General features: G+C 44.1%; 1 protein-coding gene across 1 annotated transcript; it reads left to right on the top strand.

The window, feature by feature from the left end:
• Positions 1 to 652: 652 nt before the first annotated feature.
• Chmp3 (charged multivesicular body protein 3) lies at positions 653 to 24729 on the top strand. Its single transcript, XM_051203140.1, has 6 exons — positions 653 to 821; positions 6319 to 6379; positions 12094 to 12273; positions 18241 to 18362; positions 21424 to 21538; positions 22800 to 24729. The coding sequence occupies exons 1-6, from the start codon at positions 777 to 779 to the stop codon at positions 22949 to 22951; spliced, it is 675 nt and encodes a 224-aa protein (XP_051059097.1). The 5' UTR covers positions 653 to 776; the 3' UTR covers positions 22952 to 24729.
• Positions 24730 to 25879: the final 1150 nt, after the last annotated feature.

The following is a 25879-nucleotide window of genomic DNA, read 5'->3' as shown; positions in this document are numbered from 1 at the left end:
CATTTAAGAGCGTTTCCTGCTCTTCCCGTGGACCCACGTTCTCCTGCATAGCTCCTTGTCTATAAATCCATTTCTTTGATAGGTGCAGAACGGAAGTCCTTTGTTATCTCTTTTTCAGAAGTTAGCTTCAGCTCTGACACCTGCAGGTATGTTAAACGTTAATCTTAGAAGCGAAACTAATGCTATGATCAGTTATATCTATCTCCTCTTGTAGGGCTTCAGCATAGATCACTGCTACAGATCTAAAAAGGATGGCAGTCTGAAGAAACGCTTCCACACTTGGGATGGAACGAGAGGGCTGAAATTTTGACTCCATGAAAAGTTAGAACTTCCTAAAAAGAGGAAAGAAGACGATGATCGTTTTTTTTTTTTTTTTTTGAGTTAGGTGTCGAGAGGAGGGTAGGTTTGCAGCATGTGAGGTGACTCCCAGACTTAGGGGAAGCCACCCACAATTATGTGGGAAGTGGTTGTAAATATGCGTGACAGCGTTGAGATACAGATTTCTGGCATAACAGGTTTCGAACGCAGTCAATAAACACAGTCACTTCTACACTCAAGCGCCCTTAACTCGCGCAGTGGCGTCACACCGGGACCATAAACCCCGCCTAGGCAGTTCCGCGCGTGCGCAGCGCGCGTGCGCACTACCCCAGCTGCCGCCGCGCCCTTCTCCGGGCGTCTCGATTCCCTTCTTTGCGGCCCCGCCCAGGCGGCTGCCCGTGACCTGCCTGGGCGCAGGGAACGGGAAGTCGGAAGGGGTGAGAGGAGTCCAGTTCGTCATGGGGCTGTTCGGGAAGACCCAGGAGAAGCCTCCCAAGGAGCTGGTAAGGGCGAGCGGCCGGGGAGCCTGCGCGCCGGGCGGCGGAGCCGGGCACGGGCGGCCGCGCTCTCAGGCTGGCCCCTATTTCCGGGGCCTTCCACTCGGCCAGGGGCCGAGGGAGGCGTTTGGCGCCGGGCTGGGAGGACGAGCGCGCACCCGCTGCTCGGCACCCGGCTGGAGCGCGAAGGGCCAGGTTAGCAGCGACTCGGCCTCGCTGCCCCGGCGCCGCGGCGCGACACAGCCGGGCCCTGGGAGGCCGCTCCCCCTGCGCGCGGTGGTACCGGCCGCCCGGAACCTTTCTCACGCGGAGGCCCCGCCCCCTCAGGTCCGCCGGGCCGCCGACCACCCTGAGGACCTGCCCCAGACCGGAAGGTTTTCCACGGTGGACCGGGTCAGGGACCCCGGCGGGTCCGGGCGCCCGTAGTGCGTTCTTCACTCACCTCTGTGTGCAGGGAAGCCCCGCTCCCGTTTACCTCCGAGGACCCGACCCGTGGCCGTGCTACCGAAAATAGTTCTGGACCTGCCCTACACTCCGCGATCTGCCCATAGATTGAGTTACTCGGGGAACCAAGAATCAGCCTACGTTTGGGTCCTACTTTCTTGACTCTGCGACCTGTCAAATAGTGCTACTGCGGTGATTGACCATTAAAAGATGTGAAGCTTGAGCTGGTGAAGGTGCCTTGTTACCCAAAACACAGATCACCACCAACAGCAATAGCAACACCCGAGCATAGTAGGCTTGCTGGGTCCCATTACAGACCTTCCAGATCAGATTTTGAATTCTGACTGTGACCTCATGTTTCAGAAGCATAGTTTCTACAGCACCCAGACTTGTCCCTCAGATCCTGTTTAGTTACAGTATAGCTGTCGAGCCGGTCTCATTCAGCTCTGCCATTTTTCTGGTGCGTGTTCTATTTCTTAGATGGTTACTCTAGTGGAAGAGAAATTAACATCGCGTTCTTAGCAGTTACATTTCTCATTTAAAATAACGAATTTATGCACATACCAGACATAAATTTAAATAGTCACGAGACTGTTTTCTTTAGACTCTGTCTGGATTTATGGGTGACAAAGCTAAGTTCACACACTAGTAAATTGTATACTCAAAGAGTATACAAATACCTCAAAATAGGCGTCTACATAATGTTCCATAATGTTACGAGTGCTTATCTAATTTAAGCTCCACAAGTTCAATTTTACACTGCTGACAAAAATGTCACAGGTGAGTGCTCTTAGAAGGTTTTAAGAGGTGCAGGGGGCTTGCTCGTAGTTAGGCTACTTGGGTGGCTGGGGAAGGAATATTCCTGAAGACAAAAGTTTGAGACCAGACTGGGGAGTTACTCAGAAAACAAAGATTTTAGGGAAAAGTCTGGGTGTTGTAGAGTTTCTGAGACATTACCATGCATTTATTTATTTGGGATAGGGTTTTTCTGTAGCTTTGGGAGCTCTCACTCAGTAGACCAGGCTGGCCTCAAACTTATAAAGAGCTGCCTGTCTCTGCCTCCTGAGTGCTGGGATTAAAGGCATGCACCACCACTGCCTAGCACATTGATTTTTTAAATTTAATCCCTGCATTAAAGAAAAATAACATTGTAAAAGAGCAGACCTTGGAGTTGACTGACCATTTTGCATGGTCTGTGTCTTGTGCTTAGCTTTTTCTCCTGTGTCATTTTCTATGAAATGGAAGTTTGATGTAAGCTTGATGAGATCCAAGTTAAACGGTTTTATAGCAAGAATGCCTCCCAAGGAAGCTGTGAACTAGATCATGTTAAAAATAAGTTCTGGGTGGAAATGAAAGAAACCACCATTTCAGCTGAAGTTTTCAGTGTCTGGACAAGGTAAACCTCATTCTTGATCCAGAAGGTGTGCTCAGGAGACTGAGCCCACAGAGAAAAGAAGAGCTCTTGGTTTTTATTCTCAGGTGGTGACTGTGTCTTCTGCTGGGTTCTAACTTCACAGTCTTCACTCAGTTAGCTAGACTGGAAAGAACTGCCTTACAGGAAATGAGGAATGCGAAGGGTCACTCCTCCATCTAATTCCTGGAATACAGCAGGTGGCCTTAGTGTAAACAAAGATTACCTGGTGTGTGGGAGACTGAAACATTTGTATAAAAGACTTACAAGGTAGGGAAGCTTAAAAAATTTGAATTCATTGTTGTAAACACAAGTTTTATTAGTATATGATAGAAAAGACTCGTTTACTATTTAGAGCATATTACACCAGAAGGCATATGAATAGTCTCATTTTGTTTGGTTGTGGACAGGGTCTTGCTGCATGTGCTGGGTGGTTTTTATCAACTTCCCACAAACTTAGACATATCTGGGTGGAGGAAATTGCAATTGGGGAGTTGCCTGTAGGCAAGTCTGTGTGGTTTTGTCTTGATTAATGATGAGTGTGGGAGGGCCTAGCTCTCTGCCTCCCCTAGGCAGGTAGTGCTGGATGTCCTCCATGGCCTCTGTTTAAAGTTCCTGCCTCCAAGTTCCTTGACTTCTCCCTGTGATGCACTGAAGCTATAAGCTGAAAAGTACCCTTTCCTCCCCAAGTTGCTTTTGGTCAAGATGTTTATCATAACAGTATAAACCAAACTAAGACATCATGTAACTCAGGCTAGGATCCTTCTAAATGCTGGTATTACAGGTGTGTACCACTATGCTTGGCTGTTAGTATGGTCACCTGCGTCAGGTCATGTCACCTAGGTAATCTGTTACAGTTTCCCTTTTGTGGGAGGCCATGGACTTGGGATGAATATCTGCATTGACACATTAGAGTTTACCAAACCAGTATAATTTAATCATGGTTTGATTACTTGTAAGAAATGCTGCAGCCAATTAATTAGCAAAGTGGTAACCAGTTGACTAGTTAATGAAGCTGTAGTACTTGTCTTGCTTTCTGGTTCTCCCATTTTTCTCCGAATGCCATCTTATCATATTATTGGTTGGCGTTCTCAGAACTTGCTCTGGTTCTGGGACATGCCTGCTTTGTGTCAGGGTTTTGTTTTGCTTTGCTCTGATAAATTCAATACCCTTGGTGTAAGGAATTTTCCTCTTAGCACTAGCATGTAACATGAGGGGATGCTACCTTGGTGTTACTGGACTGGCTATGCAGCCTCATTAACTCTTCCTCTTAAATGCCTGAGCACTATCTGTACCTTCTTTCTAAATCAACTGACTTTGAGTGGTTTTCTGGTTGATGATTTCCTTCAGATTCTGTCATTCCTTTCTTAGTTGCCAGCTGACAGTCTTCAATAAAGATGGTCCTCACGTTAGGCTCATGTGGTTACCTGGGCAAATACTTTGTGCTTAAGGCAAGAGGAGTAAGTGCTCAATTGATTTTTTTTTCATTAATCACTGATATTTAGAATAAGGGATCGATAATGGTTTCCAGAGATGTGACATATTTTTTTCTCTCCAGTGCCATTTAGTCTAGTAGATTGTTTTGTATGTTACAGTCACTTTTCCCATTATTTTATGTGGTGCTGAAATACAAGTTTGGTAGGTAAACAGTTTCTGCCTCTTTTTAACGTAATCTAATGCTCTTTGAATGCTTCCTTGCTTTCTACTATAATGTATATTTTGGTGTGATTTGTATGTTCCCATCCTGGAACCAGAAATCTGCCATTTCTCTTATAATGGCAGTGCTGTTGAGCACACAGTTCTAAATGGGATGTGTTGTGGGATATTTGTGCACTGTGTGAAGATGCATTGCTGTGATTGCTGTAATAAAAAGCTGAATGGCCAATAGCTAGGCAGGGGTATAGGTGGGACTTCTGGGCAGAGAGGGAGCGAGTGAGTAAGAGAGACAGACACACACACACACACACACACACACACACACACACACACACAGACTGGGAGGAGAAATCCAAGTGTGTGATTCTTAACTCTAAAAGAATATTACAATCATCTGGATGCATGTAAAATGCTAAGTGTCATCTGGGCTGCCTCAGTCCAGTTAAACTGGCATTTTTTTATTTGTACATAAATAGAGCCAAAGGCAACAGCAAACTTAGATGGGCATCAATAGATGAATAAACTTGTGTTGTGTACATATAATGGAATGAAAGTGAGACTTAAAAAAGATTGACATACTCATACATGCCACAACATGGGTAAACCTTGAAAACAAGCTATGAGATGAAAGATCTGGAACCAGAGGTCACACATTATATGAATACTTGTATATGAAATATTCAGAATAACCAATTCTATAAAGACAGAAAGCAAATTATTGGTTGCCAAGGAATTGGTGGATGGGGAGGTAAGGGGTTATTTAAGGTGCTTCCTGTGTTCCAAGATGATGAAAAAGTTTTAAGGATTGATGGCAAGTTGTGCTAATTTACATCAGTTACATACTTGAATATTATTAATTGCATATTATATGAATTTCACTTAAAATGTACATAAACCTACCCTCATTAATAATTTTAAAGTGGTATTGCCTTATAGTTCTATTTATGTTTGTGTGTGTGTGTGTGTGTGTGTGTGTGTGTGCCATGCCTGTGCATATAACAGAACAGGATTTCAGGTGTCCTGTTTTGTCACTTTCTGTCTGAGACTGAACCTAAAAGCTCATTAAACTTGAAGCCCACCATTTGGCTAAGGTGGCTTGCCCAGGAAACTCCAGAGATCCACTTACATCTGTCCCCCCAGGGGTTATAAGCACTCTTGTTCAGTGGCGTCATTATTGTTGTAAATATTTTGCAGATTTTGGTAAGTAATTATTAAATGTTAAACTTGAAATTTAATGGAAATGTATCTTCTAATGATAGAGAATTTTAAATGCAGTTTAATTCATGTATCTGGGGATGAGGTAACAGGATCCTCTAGAATTAATGTAGAATTTTTCATTAGATTTAAGTACTGTAAAACCTTTTGGTAGGTAGCTGGTAACAGAGAAGGGTATTGAAGGAGCAGAGTCACTCAGATCTTCTCAGTCATGTGCCAAAAAGCACACAGTCATTTATAGAAATTTTACTTTTAATGATCCATAAGCTTGATACCTCAGATTTTCCTCAGTGTTTCTTGAGAAAAAAAAAAAAAAAATGAAGAATTGTAAACAGTTCACTTGGATGAGAATGCTATTAGTTACCTACACTACTATCTCCAGTTAGCTACATTTAGTGCCTCAGAGGTTTTAACCTGATAGGAAGAAAATTGGCATTTAAAAAGATGAGTTCCCAGTATACAGGCAGAGTAGTTTTTAAAATAATTATGTGTGAATGATGAAAGTCTTCGGATGTCCTAAGACTGTCTTTGCCCATGCCCCATGTGAAAAACACTTGTGTACCAGAGTCTTCTGTACAGGGCTCTCCCTCCCTGCCAGCCTTTAAACAGTGTGGAGTGCCTATGTACTGTAAAGAAAAGAGCAGGCCCTAAAGATCTGTCTTCAAAATTAAAAGTCAAAAACTCATGTCTAAACTCAATGTAGAATTCCTAAAAATGTGCAAATTTTGCTAGGAGTGTTTGCTTCTCTGATAATTCCCTATCTAAAATTTTCCCCAGGTCAATGAATGGTCATTGAAGATCAGAAAGGAAATGAGAGTTGTTGACAGGCAAATAAGAGGTAAATTGCTACTTTATGTAAATTGCTACTTTATGTTTCGTTTTCTATATTCTAATGCTATATTTCACTTTAGCACATAAATGTAAACTTATCCATACATTATAAGACACAGTTCATCCCCAAACTAAATTATGTGTAAATATTCTCATTATTTTGTTTTCTAATCCTTTGCTTAATATAGAAAAGGTAATGATTGAAATACACTATATTGTAAGACTAAGAGAAAGCTCTTGATGCTTGTAAACAAAAGTCCTCTATGAATTTTAAATAAATTGTGCATAAGAAAACAATGCAATCTTATTATCTCTACTCTCTGCAAATTTCAACATAGCTTTAAATCGGGAACAATACATTTCTGAATGAAAGTTACTTTTTTTAGTACCGATTAAAATTAAGGTAAGTGACCAAGAAATGGTAATGCTTAAACTAAAGTTGTTTTTTAAAGTTTTATATATTTTGATAATGTCATACATATAAGCAATGTATATTGATTATACTCATCCTGATCCCCCTCCCATTCACCTCAGGGAATCCCTGTCATCTTCCCTCACTTCATATTTATATTTACACCCCACACCCATTGTAATCCATGCAGTCCAGTTAGTACCATCTGCTGGAATGCTGACTGCCTTTGTTGGCCTGACCTTGTGCAGGTCTGTGCAGGCATCCATAGCTATAGTGAGTTTATGTGTGCAATAGCCATGCCATGTCCAGAAGACATTCCTCAGTATTCCTCCACATGCTTACATTCTTTCCACATTCTTCTGATATATTCCCAGAACTTTGGATGGGGTGTTGAAATAGCTGTCCCATTTAGCTGAACACTCCATAGTCATTTATTCTCCGTACTTGGACTAATTTTGAGTTCCAAGTTATGAGGCCAAGGTAGAGGGCGGCACCCATCTGTCAACATGATCATCAGGAGGAAGTTTCTCTGTAGGGCTTAGACATCTTAAGTCAAGGGACCCAGGTTTAAAGTACCAGGTGTGAATTTCCTCCTATGCATCAAATGTCAGCTACAACCCCAAAGCTATTGGTTACCCCACTGTTAAACTAGTGCTGATGTCTTGCCTGGTAGGTGAGTATTGTAGTATGCAGGATTGCTGCTGGATAATGATATTGATGGCTTCCTTTCCACTCCAAGTGGCCTGCATAGCCTTTTCCATCACTTGAAGCTAGCCAGTAGGGAGGAAGTTTTCAGGTCAGTTCCAGCTTGATTCCTCTGTGTGTTCTAGCTAAAATATTTCATGCCTCAGCAGTAAAGTCTTAAATTACCATTCTAGTTCTGGCAGAGAGCCAAAAAGATAGCTTGTGTTGTTTTTAATGCTTCTGGGGTCTTCCTGTTACCACAGCAAGCCTGGCACTGAGATTTTTATTTACTAATTCATGTCTCCTGGGAGAAGTATTGTTCATTCATGCCCGCTATCTTCATTTAAATGCCTTAAACATTTTTGTTGTTGTTTATTAAGATAGGGTTTCTCTGTATAGCCCTGGCTGTCTTCCCTCTGTAGACCAGGCTTGCTACAATCTCACATATTTCCTCCCTCTGCCTCCCAAGTGCTGGGATTAAAGGCTAGCACTGCCATGCCCTACCTAATTAGCTTGCAAAGTAGTTCCTCTAAGAGTTTTTACAGCCTTAGTTTTGGCTAATCCCCTGTATTCCTCTCTGGACCTGCTCTATCCTTCCTTAAACATCCATATTCCCCTGACTCCTTTTATAGGGGTTCTATTATCCTCATCCTCCTTCTTCTTCTTATGATTTCTCTGTCCTGGAACTAGCTCTTGTAGACCAGGCTGGTCTCGAACTCGCAGAGATCCACCTGTCTCTGCCTCCCAAGTGCTGGGATTAAAGGCGTGCACTGCCACCAACCAGCCCTCTCTCTTCTTAAAAGACTTTTAAAAATACCTTCATGAATAGAAAAGATTAAAACCAGGAAAGTGTCCAGTATTACAGCATCACAACTTTAAAAAAGAATTAGGGATGAGAATTCTATTCCCAGCTTCAATAATTGATTTTAGTCTTACACTTCTGCTTCAATTGTAAATGAAAGTTTGAACAAGACAACTATGAAACAACCCTGTTCCACACTGGACAGATGACTCTGTGTATTAAGATTTAAAACAGAAAGAGAGCCCTCATACTCTTGATTTTCTGTCTAGGAATACTTTCCTGAATGTGGCACATGGGAAGGATTCCAGAAAGAGCATGGTGGTCTCATTGAGTTGAAGACTTGGATATCAGGGGTGAGCAAGGCTAAAATATGTGGTGCGGAGTAATAGAGAAAAGGAGTAGAACCAGGGAAAGACCTCCAGATAGCTCCCTGGTTCTGAGTCTGGCTGAACACTGATCTGTGCTTACTTAGGGAGAGATGTAGCACGAGTTCTAATAGGTTTTAAAAATAAAAACCCAGAGTCAAATATAGGGGAAAATACTGAGAGATCAGAGAGACGAAGGAGCAAGCCACAGCCACACCTTACCTCTTCAACTTCCCAGCTGAAAAGAGACTGAGCTCCTGCCTCCTCCTGCCTTATCGCTTCTCTCTGCCCAGCCATATCACTTCCTGACTCTCTGTACAGACCTCTGTGGTTAACTAGTGGCTAGCTCCACCTTCTGATCCCCAAGCAAGCTTTATTTGTAGAGTACAAACAAGATATCACTACAGTGATATTTACAGAGGCTGGACAAGGAATGACTAATGGGAGCAGAACAACTACTGGGAAGTTTTAAGCTGAACAATTTCCAAAGCTAAGAAAGGGGCAGGCATGGCTGTGGGACTGGTGGCGGGGAAAACATACTCATAACAAAGGATAGTAAATATGCTGCAGAATTTAAAGCAAAGCCATAAGCAAGATGACCTAAATAGAAGATGCGGAAAAGAAAGTGTGACTCCTGAAATAGTGGGAAACTTTACTAAATGGACACAACAGCAGATTAGCCACTATACAATGGGAGATCAAAGAAATTCAAGATAATAACACAAACTATTCAAACTCCATTGCCAAAAAAAAAAAAAAAAAAAAAAAAAAAAAAAAAATGACAACTAAACCAGGAGAGCGCCTGTGACCTGTGTACATAGTGAGTTCCAAAACAGCCAGGACTCTGTAGAGAGATCCCATCTCAGACAGAAACAACAAAAATAAATAAAAATGCTAAGTAGCCTGTACAGTGGGAGGAAATATTTGTAAGTCATATATCTCTAAAAGTATACAGAGAACACCTGGAGCTCAAAACTATTCAGAAATAGGGGAATTCTTTGAAGAGACATTTCTCCAAGGGGACTGTACCAGTGAGAAACCACTCAAGACATTAAGGAACTGTAAGGCAGCCACGAGGTAATACTACTGTGTACCTAGCATAACTGTTCCAAAAGCAAAACAAAAACAAACAAAAACAGGAAACAACATGTGTTGGCAAGGATATGGCGAAATTAGATCTCCTGTGTACCGTTAATAGGAACATAAAACAGTGCAAACACTTTGGAAATTGTAGAGTAGCTCCGGAGGAAATTAAAAATAGGGCTGTGAGGTCTGGCATGGTAGCACACACCTTTACTTGAAGCAGTTGGGAGTTTGAGGTCAGTCTATGTAGAGAGACCCTGTGCTCCCCCCCCCCCAAAGAGTTACCATATGACCCAACAATTCTCCTTTTGGGTATACACACAAACAATTGAAGGCAGGGTCTTGAAGAGATATTTGTATGACAGAATTAGTCAAACATAACATAGCTGATGTTTTTATAAGATTAGAAAAAAAAGTATGTTACACAACACAAAATAGTTGCAAGCTGAATTGTGAATAAAAAGAGAACATATGTTAAGTAAAATCAGAAAAGTACTAATGTTGCCCTATTCCACATTCAAAAGGTGACTGGGGGATGTCCTATATATATGTTTCTCTTATTGGGTGATGAATCAAGTGATGATTGGCCAGGAGTGAGGCAGGAAGTATAGGCTGGGCTAGGAGACAAGGAGGATTCTGGGAAGAGGATAGAGAGAAGCTGCCAGGGAGATGTCATGTAGCCAGTGAAAGAGTAATAATACTGGAGCATTCTTTGATGAGCTGAGACCACGTGGCAATACATCATTTAGTAGAAATGGGTTAATAATTAAGAGAGAGCTAGCCAATAAGAAACCTGAGCCATCGGCCAAACAGTTTAAAATCTCTGTGTTTATTTGGGGCCAAATGGCTGTGGGACCAGGCAGAACAGAAACTCAGTCTACAACAGGTAACTACAAATAGTCACTTTCTAAGACAGTAGAGGGCTACTTGCCAGAGACTGAGAAGAGGGGAGAATGGAAAGTTAGTTAATAGATGTAGACTTTGTGTTCTAAGGATGAAATGTAGTGATGGTTGTACAGCCATATGAATGCGTTGAGAGCTGGACTCATGAGCTGAGGCTTCCCAGAAGCCATTATAGTATGGAAAAGGAACACAGTTCTTTCTCAAAACTAGTGAAAACTAGGAACGCACTTAACCCAGCCAATAATAGCCTGAGACCCTGATATGTAGAGAAGGAATACAGCTGCTTCTCTAAAACCAGGAAGTGGCTGAGCTGGGTCCTTGAGGGAGCTTGGTTTCAGATCCTGAGAAACCAGTTATTCCCACCACAAGGGGCACTGTTTAATCTTTCCAGGGCCATTGTATGCTCTGTTCGTAATGTTCTTGCGATATCCTAAATTCCCTTTGTGCAATGTTGTTTGATTAGCCTCTTGCTGACTGGACCTACTGTGTGATAGTGCAATGTTGTTTGATTAGCCTCTTGCTGACTGGACCTACTGTGTGATAGTTTCTGCTGCTTCATTTCTCCCCCAAGTAATATATAAGGTGCAGTACTTTAAGCTTGCTTGGCTTAAGACATAGCTTGTGCAAGATATCCTGATCACAAACTTCATTGTGTTCTCTATCTTCTGGTATCCTGGTCCTCTCTCTCAGGACCCTGTCACTGAAGAATGACCTGCCGGCCCAGATCATTATTTAATTTTACAGTTGGGAATGTTTAGGATGGTAATTTATATTATGTGTATTTTGCCATAGTTTTAAAATTCAGAAGTTTTTACTCGTTATGAAAAATATAATAATACAGAGTTGTCTAAACTCTAGTTGATGCTGATACAATGCTCTAATGTGTTCGGGTTTTCCCACGTTATAACAATTATTGTTCAGAGGTTGTACTCCAGTATTTGTAAGAAAGCTGCATACTCTGTGATTAGCTCTGGGATACATGCACAGTGCAATCTGAAGCTTCTTAGTATAGATATGTACTGAGCAGTGGTAGAGCAGGCTCACAAAAGATTTCTAAAAAGGTCTTCAGGTACTGTACTACTGTTCATTGTCAAACTGTGTTAGTCTTGTTCAAAATGAATTCTCACGCATTATTTTTATTTTCTTTACATCCTGTGATAATTTTCTATTTATATACATTTAGATGGTAATAAAAACAGTTTGAGTGCTACCAGGCCTGATTTGCCCTTCCCTCATTGGGTGTGTGTTTGTGTTTGTGTGTATGTATATGTATGTATATGTGTGTGGGTGTCCAAAGACTCCAAAAAAGGGTGTCAGATTCCTTGGAGCTGAAGGTAGAGGCATTCTGAGCATCCTGCTGTGGATCCTGGGTTCTGAACTCTGGTTTCAAGATTGAGAATCAATCTGCTGAAACTGCAGAAACATCTCTCCAGCCTCTACCCATGGTTTTTGATGTTCTGCTCTAAATTTAGATATCCAAAGAGAAGAGGAGAAAGTAAAACGGTCTGTGAAAGATGCAGCCAAGAAGGGCCAAAAGGATGTCTGTGTGGTTCTGGCCAAGGAGATGATCAGGTCAAGGAAGGCCGTGAGCAAGCTCTATGCATCCAAAGCACACATGAACTCTGTGCTCATGGGGATGAAGAACCAGCTTGGTAAGGTATCTTACATCCCCTAATAATGCTGCTGTCATTGTCACTGTCTACATTGGTTTCCTTGCATAGGAAGAGTAGGCTCAAGTCTGGTTTTTACTTTGTACATTGTCCTAACTAGGGTACTGTACAAATGTAAAAGATAATTGTCACTATAAATTTGTTTCTCATTTTTTGGCCAGTGTTTTTGAAATAATGACAGACTCTACATAGACATCTTTGTTTAGAAGTCAGAATATATTAAGTATTCAGCTGTGGTCCATACTGCACCCGACACTTGAATGCTCTTTATAAGATGAACATGTGCTTGTTGATACTGTATTTAACATCCCATGCCTTCTCATTGCATTTGATTAAAATGAGATTCTCAGTCTGATCTTAGAGGTTCCATGCACTCTGACCTCATCTCCCCCTTGTCTCCTTTCTTCTCTCCACCCATCTGCACTGCTCTTTCTGTTCTTGGAATTGGACTAGTTTATTCTTATCTGAGAACTTTACCTTTGGTGGTCTCTCTGCAAGTACACACTGGTCCCATCTCTTGAAATGATTGGTCCATGACCTACACGTCTCAGTTCAGATGTTAGGTGCCCAGTGAAGCCTTTTCTAACGCTTCTGTCAACAACACAGCATGGCGGTGCCTTTACATTTTTTCTCTTTCTTCCTTTCTTTTTTCCCTTCCTCCCTTCCCTCCTTCCTCCCTTCCCTCCTTCCTCCCTTCCCTCCTCCCTTCCTTCCTTCCCTCCCTCCTCCCCTCCTCCCCTCCTCCCTTCCCTCCTCCCCTCCTCCCTTCCCTCCTTCCTTCCTCCCTTCCCTCCTTCCTTCCTCCCTTCCCTCCTTCCTCCCTTCCCTCCTTCCTCCCTTCCCTCCTTCCTCCCTTCCCTCCTCCCTTCCTTCCTTCCCTCCCTCCTCCCCTCCTCCCCTCCTCCCTTCCCTCCTCCCCTCCTCCCTTCCCTCCTTCCTTCCTCCCTTCCCTCCTTCCTTCCTCCCTTCCCTCCTTTCTTCCTCCCTTCCCTCCTTCCTCCCTTCCCTCCTTCCTTCCCTCCTTCCTTCCTCCCTTCCCTCCTTCCTCCCTTCCCTCTTTCCCTCCTTCCTTCCTCCCTTCACTCCTCCCCTCCTTCCTCCCTTCCCTCCTTCCTTCCCTCCTTCCTTCCTTCCTCCCTTCCTTCCTTCCTTCCTTCCTTTCTTTCTTTCTTTTTTTTTTTTTTCTGAGACAGGGTTTCTGTGTAACAGCCTTGATTTTCCTGAACTTACTTTGTAGACCATGTTGGCTCAAACGCAGAGATCCTCCTGTCTCTGCCTCCCAAGTGCTGATATTAAAGGTGTGTGCTGTCAAGCCTGGCTTTCTTGAAATTCTTCTAAGTATTAATTTCTAATGAAATTAACTTGTTTGATTGTTTATTTATTTATTTTTTTCAGTTCTAGGAATTGAACATGGAGCCTTGCACTGGCTAGGCAAGTGATATATCACTGAGCTCTATCTCCAGTCCTTTTTTGTTCATTTAAATTTTTTGAATGTCAGTATGCAGCCCTAGTTGACCTGGAACTCACATAGATCTACTTGCTTCTGCTGGAATTAAAGGCATGCATCACATGCCCAGCATTCATTTACCCTTAATGTATACATCGTATCTTCCCATGACAGCCAGATACCTTGACCGTCTAACGCATGGGTACATCTCTGGTTTAGAGAAGTGTCTGGTCATGTATGAAGAGCTCGCCCACAAGCATGCTCAGGCACTAGTGACTGCTGCTCTCGGCGTGTAGTTGTTTTCATATATACTCTTCATATGAAATGAGTAGCAGAGTCCTCTATTCATCAGTTCATTTTTAAGAGACTTTTAGTGTATATATTTTTTAAAGATTTAATTTTCCTTTATGTGAATGCGTGTTTTGCCTGCATGCATGTCAGTGTGCCATGTGTGTGCAGTACCTACAGAAGAAGGGATCAGATCCAATGGAACTGGAATTATATGATTGTTAGCTGCCATGTATGTACGCTGAGACTCAAACACCCGAACCCAGGTCCTAGAATTGGAGCCAGCACTCTTAACCCTGATCCTTATCTGTCCATCCCTGTTATTTTATGTCTATTCATGTATATGTCTATGCACATGCTGTGGGTGCTAGCAAAGGTTAGAAGATGGCATTGGATCCCCCTGGTGCTGGAGTTACAAATGGTTGTCAGCTAAATGATGTAGTGTGTGTGTGTGTGTGTGTGTGTGTGTGTGTGTGTGTGTGTGTGTGATTCCGAACTGAGAGGACTGTATGTGTAAAGAGCCTGGGGTAGGAGAGAACAGGGTGTTTGTAATACTAAAGGCGGACCTAGGAGGTTGGGGTAGTGAGCAGGGGACAGAGGTATCTGGAAAGAATGGGCAGTGAGTAGTGTTTTTAAAGACAAGCTGAAAGCGATGCATGTTGTAGTGCAGCACAGATAGAGAAAGGACAGTGGGAGTTGGAAGAGGTATTTTGGGGAGATGAGGGAGGTATTTGAGTGGAAGGATTAAGTGCACAAAGACAGCTGGAATATTTAAGGCTGTGCTCCGGAGACAGTTTGACAGGAGTACGCTAAGGAGAACTTTGGAAAGTGGGGCTGAAAAGCAAGCTTGAAGTCAGAGTTGTCAGAGTGAGGCTGAGGGGCTTGAACTCCCTGTTGTGGGTATGGAGGGCTCTGGGCTGCTGTGAGCACACTGCAGGTGCGGGGAAGTCTGCAGCTAATGATGGGGCCTGGCAGCCTGAGAGGAGATGTGAAGTACCGGGAAGCTGAGCCAGGGAATGGAATGAAGAGCACATCTGGATACAGAGTGAAAAGGCCTTAGTAAAGATTGAACAAGCTCAGGGAGCTGCTGTGAACCATGGAGCCCGGCAAGACTGCGGACCATTAATGAACGTGCCTATGACAGGAAGGTTCCACTTGGGACTAACTGGGCTAGCTCCATGATATCAGTGGCTGAGTCTGAGTGTTACATGCTGGGAGATTTAATACAGCGGAGGGGTGACAGGGTGAAATCAAGAAGGACTGAAAACAAGGAAATCGTAGCCACAGCTCCCGAGCACTGTTTGCCGTCTGGGCTCCAGTGTCCGTCACCCTGCCCCAACCTGTGACTGTTCTGACGTGACTCTCCTATTAAAATGTAGTTGTCCCCAGGTGGGTGATGTTAAATCTTGTCAGCTATTAATACAGTGCCATGATTAGATACTTGGCAGGCAACAGCTTTCTGACAGCTTGCAGAAAAAGACAGATGATGAGCATGTTTTGATTTTGGGCAAGAGTTATGGAAGAGGTTCAAAGGTGGAGCAGGGGCAGAATTACCACATGATCTGGCACTTCTGCTTCTGGGTGTGTGCTCAAACAGAGATGTGTACCATCATGTTCCTAGTGACTCATAGTAACCCAACGGTAGAAGCAACACAAAAAATGCTCATTGGTGATGGAGAAGTAAATAAAATGTTTTCCACACATGTTAGAATATTATTCAGCCATGGCTCAGTGGGTACAAATGCTTGCTGTGCAAACAAGAGGGCATGAATTTGAATTCCCAGCACCTGTTAATAGTTGAGCATGGCCGCTCATGCCTGTAACCTCAGCATGGGGTGGACAATGTTAAGAGACAGGCAGATCCCAGGAGCTGGATAGCCAGCCTAGCCAAAGTAGCAAGTTTCTTGTTCAGGAGAGACCCTGTCTCAAAAAATAAAGCGAGTAGCAGTAGAAGACCAAGCTGGAGTCTTCTGGCCTCCTCATGTGTAGGTTATGCTCATCTGCACGCACTTGTGGGTGTACACCATGAACATGCAAAGTAATACGCGTGTTCAAAAGAGGAGAAAACTCTGACATCTGCCACAGTGGATGAGCCTTCAACCAAAGGTTAGAGAGCAGCTGCACATATCCAGGTATTTCAAAGTACACCATCCCCACTTTATATATAGATCCCACAGTTGTCACTACAGAGAGGAGTCACTCTGTCCATCTGGGTGACATTGTGGGGCAGCATATACATAGACAGGCTCACGGCTGTGTGAGTGGAAGATCATTGCTTCATTGTTGCTTTCCATTTCCTGTGTGGTTTTGAAATAGATGCAGCTATTGTCTACTCCCTGGGAGTAGTCACAGCTGTGTCACGCATGTCAGAGCATTGTTCTCTTTGTTACCTCTGGGATTCTTTCAGGAAGGGGGAATTATATCCGGGGCCCCAGCTCCATATTCCCTGTAGCTCCTTTCAGTATTACCATCTGAGTTACCATGAAGGATTTTGGTTTTAGTCTAACACTATTTTATTTTACACACAGGCCCACACACATGTATACATACATGTGTTTGAGTCCAGTACCTCAGAGGAGATACTTTCCGATGTACTTGGCATGCATTTATTTTTATTAACATACCATGATTATAAATATTTCCAGGATAAAATGTGGTTTTGATTTGCTAGATCTGTTAGCATCTGGGCCTTTCTCTTCTGTAAATCTTACTCTCACTCTTGCTGGTGGCCGGGTGGCCCCTGACACCTCCTCTCCTTGTTCTCTCATTGCTCCTGCTCCTCCTCCTCCTGCTCTCCGTCCTCCTCCTGCTCCTCCTCCTGCTCCTCCTCCTCCTGCTCCTGCTCCTCCTCATTCCTCCTCCTGTTTATACTCTCTGAGTGGCAGCCCCGCCTATCCTTACTCTTTCTCTATTGGCCATTCAGCTCTTTATTAGACCATCAGGTGTTTAGACAAAGAATCGCAGCTTCACAGAGTTAAAACAAATGTAGCATAAGCAAAAGTTAAACGTAGGCCACATGTTCTTAGTTGTCTTTAAGAACCTTTATACCATTTTATTGTGTGTTTGTTTTGTTTTATTGTTGTTTGTCTTTTGAGACTTAGTCTTTGTGCTGACTAATTTTACGTCAGCTTGACCAAGCTATAGTCACCAGAGAGGAGGGAACCTCAATTAATAAAATGCTTCCGTAAACTGGGCTGTAGGCAAGCCTGGAAGGCATTTTCCTAATGAGTGATAGATGGGGGAGGGCCCCCGCCCATGTGGGTGGCGCCACCACTGGGCTGTTAGTCCTGGCTTTTATAAGAAAGCAGGCTGAGCAAGCCAGTGAGTAGCACCCCTCCATGGCCTCTACATCAGTTCCTGCCTGCCTCAGTTTCTTCGTTGGCTTCCTTCAGTGGACTGACTCAGGATATATAAGCCAAATGAACTCTTTCCTCCCTGAGTTGCTTGTGGTCATGCTGTTTCATCACAGCAGTAGTAGCCCTAACAGACTCCTGCATTATAGCCTGGCTGTTTTGTAGCCTAGATGGTCTAGAACTCACCATGGAAGTTTAGGCTACTCTTAAGCTGAGGATGATCCTCCTGTTTCTGTTTCCCAGTTGCTGGAATTATAGGTATTTCCCAGCAGGGATGGCCTTTCAGGCCACTCTCCCCAGTGACCCATTGGTGTGACTGCTCAGAGAGCTCATGCCATAAATACTATAGTGTAACAGCAAAAAAAAAAAAAAAAAAAAAAAAGCAAGTTGGGGAGGAAAGGGTTTCTTTGGCTTACACTTCCAAGACAGGAACATAGAGGCAGGAAGCGATGCAGGGGCAGTGCTGACTTGCATTCAGTGGGTTGCTCAGCCTGCTTTCTTATAGAACCCAGGGCCGCCAGCCCGGGGATGGCGGGCACCAACAACACAATGGGCGGGGCCTCCCCCATCAGTCACTGATTAAGAAAATGCCCTACAGGATTGCCCACAGCCTGATCTCATCGAGGTATTTTCTAATTGAAAGTTCCCTCCCCTCAGGTGACTCTAGCTTGTGTCAAGATGGCATAAAACTGTCCAGCACACCTACATGGGATTTAGTTTTAAAGCATGGTCTCTCAGTCATCTGGCACAGTAATATATCATAAAGGTGCGGCAGTAAGTTTGGTAGAGCAGCCTTGAGCTGGGCTCTCTGTGCACACTGTCTTTTGAACAATCCTGGGTGATGCAGCTTTTCCTTTTCAGCGGTCCTAAGAGTAGCTGGTTCCCTGCAAAAGAGCACAGAAGTGATGAAGGCCATGCAGAGTCTGGTGAAGATCCCAGAAATCCAGGCCACCATGCGGGAGCTGTCCAAAGAGATGATGAAGGTGACTGGGCTAGCTCTCCAAACCACTGAGAGGTCTTCTGAGCTGGGCTGGGGCTCAGGCTGTGTGGGTGTGACTGGAGAGAGTGCGGCTGCTCCAGTGTTTTGGAAAGAGAAGCAGATGTTGCCTGGTTGAAACCATTTTTGTGCAAAGCATAACAGAGGCTGGTTGGGGCTGTAAGTGTGGGAAGAAGCACAAGCATGCCTAGATCTTGGGGGGGGGGGCATCAGTGATGGGGTCTGTGGGCTCCAGCAGGGGGCACGGTCAAGGAAACACTCATTGCACTGTCTGTCCTGGGGGTGTTAGTGAAGCTGGCAAAGGAGGTGATTGAATTCTCTACAGTGCTAGATAACAAATACATGCTACACCTTGATGGCCATTCTTGTAACCACACAATTTTGCCTGTCAGTGGAAAAGCAGCCCCAGATCACATTTAAATGAGATGACTGTGGACCAAACCCTTTGTTTAGGGAACCCCAGATTTGCTCTGCAGGCTATAGTTGTTGATGCATTTTTTTAACCACAGAAAGGAGAGACTGAGACCAAATGGAAATTATATAGGTCCCAGTCACCCCCAGTACGGGGTGTGGCAGGGACTATATTAGTGGCTTCCAGACAGAGCCAGGGATCAGAGGAGGGCATTGTTACTGAGCTACAATTGATAGCATATGGCATTTGGCCTGTCTTGTTCTCCAGGTGCTCTGTTGGGGTATTTTATACAGGGCCTTGAGTCTTGAAGCTGGTAGGCACCCCAAGGTCTCTTGGGCTTGAGCTGGACCACAGGTGTGTCTGCCCTCATCATCTGAGCTTTCATCTTTTATGAGTGCTGTTTCTTAGTTGACACCTGTGGTCTGACAACCAAGAGTATACAACTCAAATTCCTGTGTGTGGATCTCCTGCTTCCCGGAGTGTTACCGGTGAACGCACCATACACTGGGCACTGGGGCAGGCAACTGGGGAGGGGCTGAGAAGAACAGATAGGGCCCAGCTCTTTAGAAGAAAGTGCTTGGGCAATAGCAGCAGGGAATGGATCAGGAGAGCGTGTCCTTTATATCTGATGTGCACTCAGGCTGGAGATCACTGTGCATTAATTCCTGGAGTGAGTGACTCCAGGCCTGCACATTTTAACTTAGGTAGCCACCAGAGTATGAGTGAATGAGTTATTAAGACAAAAACAAACCTCTAAGCTCTCTTTCGTAGTGCTTTATGAACACTAAAAGCATGGTTTGAAGGAAACTTTTTATTGTAGGTTCAAAGCACTGAGTGCTAACAGTGATACATGATCAGGTGCATATTGAGGCTGTTCATGGTGATTCATCTCTGAAAGATCGGGGACATGTTCTCAGACTGCATTTGTTCTCAGTGCCTGGCTCTGTTGCATAGGCTGATTAAGTGAATAAATAAATAAATGGTAACCTCTGTCTCCATAATGAGGAGGGCTGTTACAGTCTGGATTCTGCTAAGTTCTTTTAACTAATCAGTAATTGTTTATTAATACTCTTTTTTTGTTTGTTTGAATTTTTGCTTTTACTTAGTCTGTGGGGCTTTTGTTGTTTTATTTGAGACAGGCTACAAACAATCCTCATGCCACAGCCTCCCAAGTGCTGTGTATTGGCAATAGACTTCAGCATCAAAATAACTTCCACTTAGCTAGGCTATAGGGCTCTACTTGGTGACCATGACATGAGATTGTTCATTTGGGTAGGGAAAGGGGCTAGAATTGGGCTAGGCACTAGCTAGATCCAGTCACGGAGAGCTACCTCGGGTCAGGGAGCACAGAGACTGGAAGGAAGGTGAATGGGTTACTGGGACAGGAGCAGAGGCCAGAGCCGTCACTGCCACCTGCTCCCGGTTGTGCAAAGGAGCCATGCCTCTTAGTTTGCAAGGATTCTAGGGTTCCGTTCTGGTGCTTGTCTGGGACCCCTTTCTGACACGGGAGGTTGCTTTTTGGCCCCTTGCTGACGGACACTGAGTGGCCCCATCTGGAGCTGGAGATAGTCTTAAGCAGGACAGTTGCAGGGCTCTGCAGAACTTTTGTTTGTGCCTCACAATGGTCCCTAGCTATTTTCTTTTAGAAAGTGTGTGCTTGTGCATACATGTATGCACATACATGTGAACACTGTTGCATGATGGTATGTACACACTCATGTGAACATGTACATGTGGAAGCAGAGTTGGCATTGGGTGTCTTCCTCTATTCTTCCCCCCCCCCCCACACACACACTTCTTTTTTTGAGACAGACTCTTACTGAACTTGAAGCTGGTCAGGGAGTCAGAGTTAGCTTCAGAGACCACCCTGCCTCTGCTAAAACACCCTCCCTCCCCCAGGTGCTGGGCACAGATGTGGGCTGTCAGTGCCCAGCTCCTTAAATGGGTGATGGAGATTTGAGGGCCCCCTAGTTTTTGTGCACATTACCACTGAGCCATCTCCCCACCCCCTTGCTGCTTTGTGGAAAAGGAGGCTGACTACCAGGCTGCCAAGCACAGGCTTCCAGTGAAGTGACTGGCCTTGCTTTGTAGGACAGAACTCCTGACAACTCTTAAGAGGTGATCAGGGTTTGATGGATCGACACTCAGCACAGCCACCCACCCACCAGGTTAACCTTACTCCGGTAGCTGTGACCTGCCGTGCTGGACAGGTTTTTGAGCATTTCCTAGATTCCTTCCCTGCCCATGCCTTTTTTAGCCTGTTGTCTCCTACTGCTCCAACCAGTTTCCATCCTGTGTCTCAGCCCTTACCTTCTCAGGTCCTGTTTACAGTATTCAGGCAGTTGCTTTCCAGGCAGCTCAGGGATGTGCTCCTGAGGACCGCTGCCATGTCAGGGTTCTGCGGGAACCGCTACCAGTGGCTGCAGCCTCCAAGCCTCTGCATTTAGAGCATGCTTTTCCTTTGGGCCTTCGTATGCAGAGAGGCCGTTCTCCAGCATTGCCTCTCCGCCTGCGTCACTTGTCACCTGGGAAGGTGCTCTAGACTCAGTACTACACTCCCTCTGGGTGCTGTCTAGGGGTGTCAGGGACAGATGTAACTAACATTGAGGGAGGTGACGTTTTGTTCTCTATTCAGGCTGGAATCATAGAGGAGATGTTAGAGGATACATTTGAAAGCATGGATGATCAGGAAGAAATGGAAGAGGCAGCAGAAATGGAGATCGACAGAATCCTCTTTGAAATCACAGCAGGTATGGCCAGGAGAAGGAGCGTCCCGTTCTTTTCCCTCAGTCTGTCAGCATGGACTACACCTGCATTTTTCCTGTTAGAATGTGCAAGGTATTTCTTGAGGAATGTACAGTAAAGCAATGTCTATAGTTTTCAAGAAATAAAGGATTTTTAGTTTCTAATTTTCACATTAGCTGAAAACCGCTATTTAGGAATTTGAGTTAGTATAGACCTGACTTGAGTATAACATATGTCTGTGTTAAACATTGGAATAAACAAAAATAGTTATTTCTGGGAGCTTTATAATTCTGGGTTTTCTGAACTTTATGTTTAACAAAATGGCAGGATTTAACCTTTATTTGTTTTACATTGTTGGAAGAAGGTATTTTGAGAAAATATTTTGGAAAATTTGGTAACAGTTTAGATTTTTCTGTTTGTTTATTTATTGGATTTGTTTTGGTGTTTGAAGTGTCTTGATTTATAGTCCAGTGTGGTCTTGCCTCATCTAGAATACTGAATCACAGGTGTGCACCCCACACCTGGCTAGCAATGTGGTTACTTGGCTTTTGTTTCCTGAGGCACTGTGGATTGAGTGTGGGAACTCACACAGGAAACAAGGACTCTACTGCTGAGCTGTATTCCCAGCCTTTATTTAGAGATGGGGCTCATTAAGTTGCTCTTGCTGGCCTTGAACTCACTCTATAGTCTAGGTAAACCTTATTTTCTGTCCTCCTGTCTCAGCTTCGTAGTGAGCTAAGATTAGAAGCCTGTGCCACTCAGGATTGCTTCAACAATTAAACTTTATTCAGAGAAATTAAAAATCAGATTTTTCAGTAGTATTTCGGAATTGAAAGTAGGAGCTTCAGAATTAGAACTTGTTTACTTTTCTTTTTTGAGATAAGGTCTCACTATTTTGCCCACGATAACCCAAAACCCTGAGCTAAGTAACCGTTCTGTTCTCAGGTATGTGGACTCAAGTGTACACTACCATGCCCAATATACTAGAAACTACAATTCCTAGGATTTGGGTGCTTGTGGTATCACTACTGTAGTAGTAGCTACTTGGGAGAGGAAGGTCAGAACCCTCTACAAGACCGTCTGTCCACCATAAGAAGTCTGTCTGTCCACCCGCATCTTTCTCTCTGAGCTGAGAGATGTGCATTGTCAGAGGAAGCAAGTTCCCACTCAGACAGCAGCCCCACTGCCTCGGTCTCCAGAGGAGTGTGGGCACACTGAGGAGCGTGTTCCGTATGCAGTGTGCTTTCAACTGTTCTCTCTCTTCAGGAGCCTTGGGCAAAGCACCCAGTAAAGTAACTGACGCCCTTCCTGAGCCTGAGCCTTCAGGAGCAACGGCTGCCACAGAAGAGGGAGAGGATGAGGAGGATGAAGAGGACTTGGAGGCCATGCAGTCCCGACTGGCCACGCTCCGAAGCTAGGGCCACCCAGCTGGGGCCTCATCTCTGGTGCCCTCCTCTAGTGTGGGCACAGCCTCTGAGGGGTCATCCTTTCCTGCCTCTCTTGCACTACACCTCTGTTGTGAAGCATTGCATTTTGGAGAGGGTTCTATGCTAGTGTATCTTCACTGTCTGCAGAGGTTTTAAGGATTGTTTTTATGAAGGTGGTGTGATCAAATGCATCATTTTCAAGAGCATAAATAGCAGAAGTATCTTTCTTTGGGGAGGGTGAAGAAACCCATTTTCTCATGAAGCAATTATGAGAAGAGTCAATTGAATGTTGACTCTCTACTACTGGTGTGTATGTGTAAAATACTGCATAAGTGGATGTCAATAAACTTCTACTTTAGCTCTTGGTCTCACTGTAAATGTCACATGCAATGAACTCAAGGTGTTGATCTCCCAAATGTTTCAGTGTTGGCCCTAGAAAGAGGAAGTGCCATCACCAGGCATCGGAACATGGGAGCTCAGCAGAAGTGCCTTCTGCCCAGGAGCTGCTGGTCCTCATCTTCACAGACAGGGTTTGGGGACTACTCTCATGTGGTTGTCATGTTTAGCCAATGGATGTTGGTAATGCGCTGTGTTGGCCAGATGACATATCGTGCATTGGGGTATACATGGCTATCTTTACAGCTGTTAGTCATTCTTCCGAATGGCGAGCGAGTGTCATGCAGAATAGACAACTCTGGGATCAGGCCTCTTACACCCCATTCTTGCTTGGAGCCAAGTGTCTTGTGCACAGGGACATAGCCTAACCATGAACAAGAGCTAACTAGCTAGCAGCTTTGTTTATGCATTGAAACATACACACTAGGACATGCTTGAGATGCCCTGAGAAATAACCTGGCAGTTGCACTTTGCGACAGTTTGAAAAACTCTTTGGCTTGCATGATCTCATGCAGTCTTCACAAATGAGACAGCAGTTTGCTGAAGTCACAAACACTAATGCACAACAGCCTGTATCTGCCATTGTTTGCTACCCTGAAACAACCCTATGTGCTGTTCATCCCGTCTGATCCTGTGGCATCCACTGGGTCAATCTACTGTTTCTAAGGGTTTTCCTTTTCCAGCCTTTCAGACTATCTTCCCTCGTGTGGTAATAGGCATTTAAGTTTCCTCTGTGTGGGTTCATGACTTGTTTAGCTCTCCTCGTTGAGCAGCATTATAGGCTAGATGTACCATAACTTGTCCTGAAGGGCATGTGGACTGTCTGTCAGTCTGGGGATTACTACAACCTGAAGTAGTGCGTCCCTGTGTGTGCATCTGCTTCCTATGGGCACCAGGGAGCTCAACCATGGGATCATGTGGTCAGCACATACTTGGCGCTTGCATAGCGCACTCTCTACCTCCTAGGAGGAAGTTCTGCCATTCTGCATCCTTGGCAGCATTTGTCATGAGGGATTTCTGTTATGTTGGTATTTTGTCAATTTGTAATCCCTGATGAAGTATGCTGGGCATCTGTTTTTATACTTGCCTTCTCTGTTATTCTGTTTGAAAATGCTGAAATAGTGGCCTTGAACTCATGACCTCTCTGCTCTACCACCATGCCCAGCTTGCCACCTGTATTTACTTACTGTTGGTGTTTGTTCATTTTATAAACGGATTGTTTTCTGATTAATTCGATTTTAAGGTCCTCTTACATATTTTGGACCAGTTGTCTATCAGATTTTATCCTATTCTCTGGTCTGTTCTCTCATTGAGTTGCTCAAAGCTCAAGTTTTTTACTTTTAATAAAACCCTGCTTCTCAATTATTTTTGTATATCATGCCTTTGGTGTTTTTGTTTTTTGTTTTTTTAAAAAGAAAGTATCACTACAGGGGATATAGCTCAGTGGTAGAGTACTAGCCTGGCATGTACAAGGTCCTGGGTTCAACCCTCAAGTATACACACACATGCAAACACTCATTTAAAATTTGTTACCTAGTAATTTGTCTTGTTTTAGTTCATGTGTTTATGGTGGAATGCGTGTGGGCCACAATGTACATTTTGAGGTCAGCAGACAACTTGTAGGAGTTGGTTCTCTTCCCACCATGTGGGCTCCCAGGATCAGACATGAGGGTCAGGCTTGGAGGTAAGCATGTTTTTTCACTAAGCCAGCTTGCTGGCCCTTGTGTTTTATATTGGGGTCCGTAATCCAGTTCCAGTTCATTTGTACGGAGAATGTTAAAGTCAGTGTGTAGATTTGTGTTTTTTTTTTTTTTTTTTTTTTTTTTTTTTGCATGTGGATATGCAGTTGTTCAGGATCATTCATTGAAAGGCTTTATGCCAGTATAACTATATTTATTAAAAACATACATTTATATAATCTATCTATGTATAATATATAATTATGTATCTATGTAATGGTTATCTTACCTACTTGGATTGAGAGACACTGCTGAGCCATTTCCAGAGAGAAGCGCCAAGGGGGAAAGACCTACCTCTATCGGTAGTGGGGGGACAATCCGAATGAAAGGGACAGAGAGAAGGTTCACTAGCCCCATACTGGCTCTTGCCAAGCACATGACTTCCCTTGCTACCTGGAACAAAATGACCTGGAGGAAAAGCTCAAACAATGGACCACAGTCCTTAACAACCTGACACTCTTGCTTGCCTACCCCACCTTGTGGTTTTAGAGCACAGACTAAGAATTCAAACTGGATGCAGTTCTGAGGCCTTTCAGGGGATATCCTGACTTCCACCCACTGGTGACATTTATTCCAGAAAGATTCCTACAACGGCATGCTAAACTCTTAACCTCTAAGGGACTCACACTTGGACATGTGACAGCAAAGGCTACAGAAGAAAAAGAATCTTTAAAGCTACCAAAGAGTAGGTAAAGGAATATTCTGTAAGATGTACACATTTTCTGAACACAAACCACTCTGTCCAGGAGACAGTAGAATAACATTTTTAGAATGTTAAGGAAGG

This window comes from Phodopus roborovskii, unplaced genomic scaffold, assembly GCF_943737965.1.
Source record: "Phodopus roborovskii unplaced genomic scaffold, PHOROB, whole genome shotgun sequence".
NCBI lineage: Eukaryota > Metazoa > Chordata > Mammalia > Rodentia > Cricetidae > Phodopus > Phodopus roborovskii.
This window is presented reverse-complemented; position numbering and strand designations above follow the sequence as displayed.